The sequence below is a fragment of the Dipteris shenzhenensis genome, chromosome 14 (assembly GCF_047967505.1).
Source record: "Dipteris shenzhenensis isolate YYH24624 ecotype China chromosome 14, Dip_SZ_1.0, whole genome shotgun sequence".
NCBI classification, from domain to species: domain Eukaryota; kingdom Viridiplantae; phylum Streptophyta; class Polypodiopsida; order Gleicheniales; family Dipteridaceae; genus Dipteris; species Dipteris shenzhenensis.
This window is the reverse complement of record NC_141609.1, coordinates 38840937-38848280: the sequence shown is the minus strand read 5'-3', so window position 1 is coordinate 38848280 and position 7344 is coordinate 38840937. Positions and strand designations below refer to the sequence as shown.

The 7344-nt window shown below is 43.0% G+C and overlaps 1 protein-coding gene across 1 annotated transcript; it reads left to right on the top strand.

The window, feature by feature from the left end:
* The first annotated feature begins 4617 nt into the window (after nt 1–4617).
* On the top strand, nt 4618–5298 carry LOC147894596 (BTB/POZ and TAZ domain-containing protein 1-like). Its single transcript, XM_087385342.1, has one exon. It carries the CDS (start codon nt 4618–4620, stop codon nt 5296–5298), a length of 681 nt encoding a protein of 226 aa, XP_087241468.1.
* The last annotated feature ends 2046 nt before the right edge of the window (nt 5299–7344 follow it).

Sequence of the window (7344 nt, the reverse complement as noted above, 5' to 3'; positions counted from 1 at the left end):
TAAGCAGACATGGCCTTCATTGGGGGTTGAAAGGTTTAGGAAGAGTTTAAGGTTTAGAGAGAGGTTCAGCCTTCAGAAAGAGGCTCCAAGGTTTAGAAGAGGGTATAGGGATTAGAAGAGGTTTAGGATTTAGAAGGACTTCCACGGTTCAGAAGGAGGATCCAAGGTTCAGAGTAGAATACATGGTGGAGAACTCGTCTCCCTCGTAGATCATGGAGGTCAAGGGTTGAGTGACTAATCTACGAGAGGAGGGTTTAGGGGGAGCATAGGAGCGGGAGAGGAAGAAGGTGTAAGAGCATGGGGGAGGAGGAGAGGGAGCTGAAGGGAGGAGGAGGAGTTGCAAGGTTGGAGGAGAGGGGAGTAGGAGGCAAGGTTAGGACATCCTTTTGGACGTGGATTGTAAGGAAGCATGGACACTTGGAGACAATTTCTTGGAATACCAAAGTAGAATTTAACATAATGCCCTAAAGAGTGTGGGCTTCATTCCATTATGGGGTATTTATACAAGTTGGAGAGCTTCTCTCTCTGCATGTAGGAATTGTAAGACATTCTCTCTCTACATGTACTAGTAGAACTTGCATATAGAAGTTGTATGTAGGAGTTGCAAGTTCCATGTTGCATGTAGGAACTGCATGCAGGACTTGCATGTAGAAGTTGCATGTAGGAGTTGCATGTAGAACTTGCGTGTAGAATATGCAATCTCGATTCCTAAGAGGCATTATTCGTAGCCTTATGCAAGTACAAGCGGAGCTTTGTCACTACTCTACACACACCTACTTAAGTCCATGTTGACACAGGGTCAACACGTTTCTACACAATCATGCATGTTTTACTTTTTGTGGCCTTTGTACTACCAAACCTAACAATGGTGTTGATGCATCATTCTACAATCAGTTAAGCTAACTTAGGTAACATCTTGACCATGAAAACTAGTTTAGCAATAGTTTTATGAGTCCTTATATGCTTCATCGAAATTGAGATCATTGGGCCACATTCAATACATTAGAAACCCCTTTGATGTTTTATTGTACAACATGCACTGGCATGAAAACTGCACAACGATCTAGTAGAATAAAGATCTACGAGTCTTGCTAGGCTATTATCAAAGAGAACTAGCCAACTTATGAGGACTAGCCATAGTTGATAGATAAGTTTTACTTGACTGACATGCCTGAGGACTAGCCATAGTTAAGAGACAAGTTTTATTTGACTGACATGCCAAAGGAAATATATTATGGGATCCATTATTTCATTAAGATCTGTTTTGGACTTCAAAACATTTGTATGCAATACTGCTAGCTAATTTAATTTTGGAAAAAATTGATACTAATCCTGGCTCAGTTCTTTAAAAGTCATGACATATTAGTTAACCTAAACCTATTCTAGGAATCATGTTCTCTCTAGCACTTTAGCTCTATTTTGTCATATTATGATCCAGTGAATCTCGTAACGTATTTTCTAATGCAGTTTTGACAAATAATGCTAGACTAAGTCCACAGTTGACACATTTTAAATTTTTTCTAAAGTTTAGGAGTAGGATTGTTAAATTTGATCACTTCTAGAAAAGGCCTTGTACATCACTAATGTTGAGGTAATCGATTTTTGAAGCAAGCAGCTACTTTGACAACTGTGTCATCTGAGAAACACTACCATATCATAGACGTGAAAGCTGATCACTTGTTCACTGATTAATCCGATGGATGTCAATGAGGTTCTTTAGAATCCGCATGTGTTTTCGATTGATGCTTATAATCCTAAAAATCACAAGATCTAGTAGCACCAAGATTCACGGATAAATGAATATTTCATAATAACGTCATGCAAATGTACTCATTGTAAGGAGTAAGCTAGGTGATATCCTAGTATAATGGTGGAGCATACTTAAAAAAATTTGATATCTTTGAGCCATGGCCAATTCTAGTAGTAAGAGTTTTTGTATTAGCCCATGGTGTGGTGCAACAGAGTGTGAATTGCCATGTTTACATCAAGGGGGCCTCATTGAGTTGATATAATAGTTTATGAAAAGCTTTGGTTTAATGTAACTTGCATGTTTATAATTTCCCAAAAACTTGTGAATTCATGGAGGAGGCCTCTAAATATGTTTGAGAGGCATGTCATTAAACTAGTTGGACCTGCAATAGCGAACAATAGTACCGAGCTGGTGGTGAGTAAGATTTAAAGAGATATGGTCTTATGGGAAAATTCAGCTTCATTCTCTGGAAAATCACTAATAAGTGGCTGCCGGTAAGAGCCAGGTTAGCAAGGAGATTTCAGATCAATCCTCTATGCGCTCTATGTGAAAGTGTAGCAAAACATATCCACCATTTGATCTGGCATTGCCCTGTATCAAGACGGCTTTGGGCTAGGATCGAGTCGGCAGTTAAGAAGATTGGTGTAATGTCCTCGTTCTAGCTAGCCAACAATTGGAAATTGGTGATCTTGGTCTTCCGGGTTAACCCAAGCCTGGGTGGCAAAGAGGTCATATTAATTAGGTTTGCTAAATCTATCCTACTAGATGCAGCCAAGATTGTTGAAGGCTTGCGTTCACTAGTCAGCCAATACCTAAGGGAAATTGGAAATCTCCTCTACTAGGAGGCAAGAAAGCTACCATAGCGCAGGCCTAGGGCACTACTCCCTCTTTCTGGCCACATTTTTGTAAGGGTCTTCTTGGGACAGACCCTTGCTTTTGCAAGAAGATTCGGCAAGTTTACTTTTTTCAAAAAAAGAAAAAAAAAGATTGAGACTACATGAGGGGAAAAAAATCGTTGCCATAATGCTTGTGGTTGATAATCACCAACAACATAAAATAGATAGTGACTTCCAAATGTTGGGGCTACGAACGGTCTGGGTGTTTTGACAGTGTCACTAGAAAAACAGTGTGTCATTAGAAGCAATGATAGCTTGGAGTGTTGAGGCTGTAGATGGAGGCTGCAGCGTGAGATCGGAAAGGGCATAATAGAGACGACAATGGAATACAAAAGGGCTGGTAGTGGGCACTCGGTGGTGGATCACCAATAAGCCTCCAGGCTCCATCCAATCGCATTATAAAAGAATACACAAATTCTTATGATTGCTATTCAGCTCAATGTGTTACAGTACCACGACCTTTTGATCGTTGGCGATCTGCATGCAGGATATCTGTTTTCTCACGTTCCTCACAGTGTGCACACACACTCTCACGTTCTGAGCAAATAATTATTGGGTCCTTCACTTTCGGATTTACCAAAAGAGAGGATTTTTTCAGCCGGATCACACAGACTAGATTATAGTAGCAATCGAAACAAATTGCAGCCGCATGGTGCTGCTCTCTCAGTCACACGCTCAAAACTTCGTGGAAGGTGCTCAAGCATGGGTGCCCAAATCATTTGTGTCTGTTTGTATGTGTATGTGTGAGTGTGTTGGGAGTTCTTTTACAATAAGTACTTTCCAAAAATCATCTTTCTCGCTGTGTTTTAGAGGTTCTACTTCTACTTTGATTCACCAGGGAATCTGCTTCTTGTGCTGATCATCCACAGATCCACTTCTCCATCAGCTACTATTGCTACTAATTACTGCTTAGGCCTTGCGCTTTGAGGTCCTTGTGCAGCTCATCATCCACTACAATGGCTGTTGCTACTGATTAGTCGATAGACCCTATACTTTAAGTTCGTACTTCCATTATGCATGCTGCCTTACCCCCTTTGAGATTGAGATCCATCTGATCTCTGATCCTGCCTCCACTAATTTGACGCTCGTTCCCTATTAGTCCAATTACGGCCATTGCCAATGCCTATCATCCCAATCGCTGCCACCTTGCTCCTTCATTTGGATTAGCTGCTTTCAAGCTACCTTCCCAGCCCTCCTTGCAGCCAATATCTCTCTCCGGTTTATGTTCACCCTCTCTGTGCTCGGGGTTCTGTTTCCCTCTCCTTCCCTCTCTGTGTTCTGGGTTTAGATATGTCCATCCGAGCTCTTTGTGTGTCCTGGGTTCTGTTCCTCAGTCCCTCAGCCGTCTACAATATTTAGTTGCTGCATCATATCAACCCTTCGCGCATGGCCAAGTCGTGCTGTTATTGCGTTCCTTTGAGTCCCCTGTATGCTGCACCTCATCAGTTTCTCTCTATTAGCACCCTGCAGCAGCCCGTTGGTGCCCATCTTTGCAGGTTATCTCCGTCGGCTGCTGCCGCATTCGCACTTGTCCCATCCCCCATTCTAGGCAAGTTTCCAGCCCAGTCATACGCAAGCTTTGCAGGCAATATACTACACTTCGGCATTCCCATGATGCGTGTTATATATTTCTGATGCCTTGCCTTTGCTTGTCCACAGAAATCTTTCTTGGGCTCTTTCACCTCCGAGGTACTTACAACTTATCTGAACTTCGTCATTCCGCTATTCTCCCTGCGTATTTCTGATGGCTTACCTTTACTTGTAGACTGAAGCTTTGTTCGGCTCCTTCATCCCCGGAGGACATCATCAATTCATCTGCAGTTCGGTATTCGTCTCATGCGTGCTGCGTACCTCTGAGGTATTACCTTCGGTTGTTCTCAGAAATCAATTTCACCTCGGAAGTTCTTCCCGCTACTGAACGATCTTCGGCTTGACGGTTTGCTCCAGTTCCTAGTTCTAGGGGATTCGACAATGGGAAAGAAGGAGCGCACCAGATGGCACCTGCAACATCTCGCTCTCAAGAGCGTCCATGCGGCCATGGCGTCTATGCTGGAGGAAGGGTTGCACGCTGACCTTAAGATTGAGTCGCAGAACGACATTACTCTCGCCCATCGGTCTGTCTTAGCCAGTATGTCTCCCGTCTTCAGAACCTTGTTGAGTGTTGAGCAGACCGTGGAAGAGGGGGAGCAAGAGCGTTCCACGACTTTGAAGTTGGAGGACATCGTGACAACAAAAGCTCTCCGAGGTTTCTTGCGCCTTCTTTACGTGGGCGAACTTGATCCAAAAAGCATCAACTGGGAGCATGGCCTCGAGATCTTGGCCGCTAGCCATCGCTACGAGCTTCCTGCGGTAAGGGCGATTTGTGCGACAGCGTTAGGCCACATGCTTACCGAAAAGAACTGCCTGCGGATTTTGGAATACGCCGATCTGTATGACCCGGGCCTTTTCAAGAGGTGCAAGAAGTTTGTGGCTCAGCATTTCAAAAACGTCGTCCAGACAGACGGATTTGAAGAATTGGCAAACCGTAAACCCAGCATAATGGTGGATCTCGTCAGGAGCAGGACAAAGTGTTGCGCTTCAGGAAAGGTTTGCCAGAACATGGTGAAGGTGTTGAGATGTGCAGGACGATGTGCTTGGAGCTGCCTGAAGTAATGAGTCCGAGGAATGTTCACGTGAGCTGAGCCGAATGCGATTGAATTGCTTGTATTCGGACCAGGGACGAAGCCATATATCTTGTTCCGTCCAATTTTTGGAGAGGCTGTAGCTGTTGTAGGTGGAGCAATGCATGTTCCAATTAGTGTTGCTCGGTGATAGATTTTTCTGCTAGGAATGTTTGAGATGGCTTCAGTAGCATCTTGTTTTCTAATGTTTACCGAGCTTGAAGTCAGGTTGTAAGCAAACTATGAGATACTGCAATGGTCAGGCACTTCGTTTTGTTGTGGATGCAAATCTCGAATGATTTTGCTGTTGCATTGCGCCTGGTTTCAGCTAATTGTTAGTGAACAAAATGGAATGCCGTAGCGTCTTTCAATTCAGGTGATTGTTCTAAACAAGCATTTGATGTGTTGTGTATGCTGTTGCGTTTCACCATTTTGTGGGCGCATTGTTGGCTGGCAAATTTAAGACAGTTGTGACGACGTTATAGATACATTTGATGTATCGTAACCTTGAGTCTGTCCATGTCCAACACAATACACTTTTCAAATAAATCCCTTTGGCAGCAATGACTTAAGATCACAAAGCTCCTGGTAACTTGGTCGATACAGCTTTCAGGTTTGCCATGGTGGATCTAGTGCAGCATTTTCAAGTAGATGAAAGTAGATTGCTTAAATAGTATAGTTTTAGATTCAGCTCTACCAAATGCTATGCCATTGGCCATGTTCTGTTCTATTTTTATGTGTCTCATTACACTTTATCTTTTAGTTTCAAGGAGGTGGGCCAAACATGGAAAAATAAATAAATAAATAAGTCAAGGATGTAGAGGGGGTTAATTTTGATTCTAGCATTTTGAATTTCCTTTGCTTACACACAAGGCCCGTCCCCCCCCCCCCCCCCCCCTCCCATTCCCCATGCTCCCCCCCCTCACACACACACCCACACATGACCAACTAGCCTACATTGATAGGCAACATGTTTCCTTCCCCAAGGGAAATCTAACATGGGAATTTGCTCAAGTTGCATTGACATGATTAAAGCCTTCATGCTTTGTATTTGCTATTTACATACATACATACATATATATGTATATGTGTGTGTGTGTGTGTGTGTGTGTGTATATATATATATATATATAGAGAGAGAGAGAGAGAGAGAAACAGTTTAACTTTTTATTTGAGACTAACGTAATTTACAGGTACACTTTGTTCTAAAATACTTATCTCACAACCTAGAACTCCAATGAACAAGCTATCAAAGCCAACATTTTCCTATTTTCAAGCTAAACAATGCCATGACACAAAATCTAATCCTCTACAGCTTCAATAATTAAACACCCCTACCCTATTGTAACCAAAGCTTAGCCACAATCTTACTTACCTAGCTAATATAAACCATCCTAATCCTAACCTTATGTAACCAACCTCATCCAATCCAAATGTAACTCTAACCTACCCCTTAGTCCAACTCCTAATTTACCATGCCTCCTTTGCCATCCCCTTTGGGTGCCTGAATTAATAAGATCCGGTGCTTCCAACAAGTTGCAAGAACACAAATTGTTAAAGAAGGAAATCTAAACAAGGAAAGGATGAGAGTTCCCGTGGCAATGGATACACGCACTATGTAGCACATCGATTTTAACATAGGGCAAAGTAGGGAAACTAGGATGCAAGCTGGGGAGCGCAGTACTAGGAAGGAGCATGAGGGAAGGAGCAATCAGGCGACGAGGGAGAGGTCTAGGGGAGTTTGTGAGGGATGGTAAGAAGAATGCCCAAGATTCTTGCACTTCCTTGTACCATTTCTTTGCTCTCAATTGTTTTTGGCAAGCAGTTATTAATAACTTCCTCCATCCACAATTCATGATGTTAGCATTTAGCTTCGTGACAAGGTCTGTAGTTCCATGGAATGGGCTAACACTCCAATGTGGAGGAGTGGGGGAGGTTGGGTATCAACATACAACTAAAGCTCTGTGAGTCGATAGATAGACAACATGCACATTGAACTATAAAGACGGAGTAGGGAGGGAGAGAAGGGGTAGGGAGG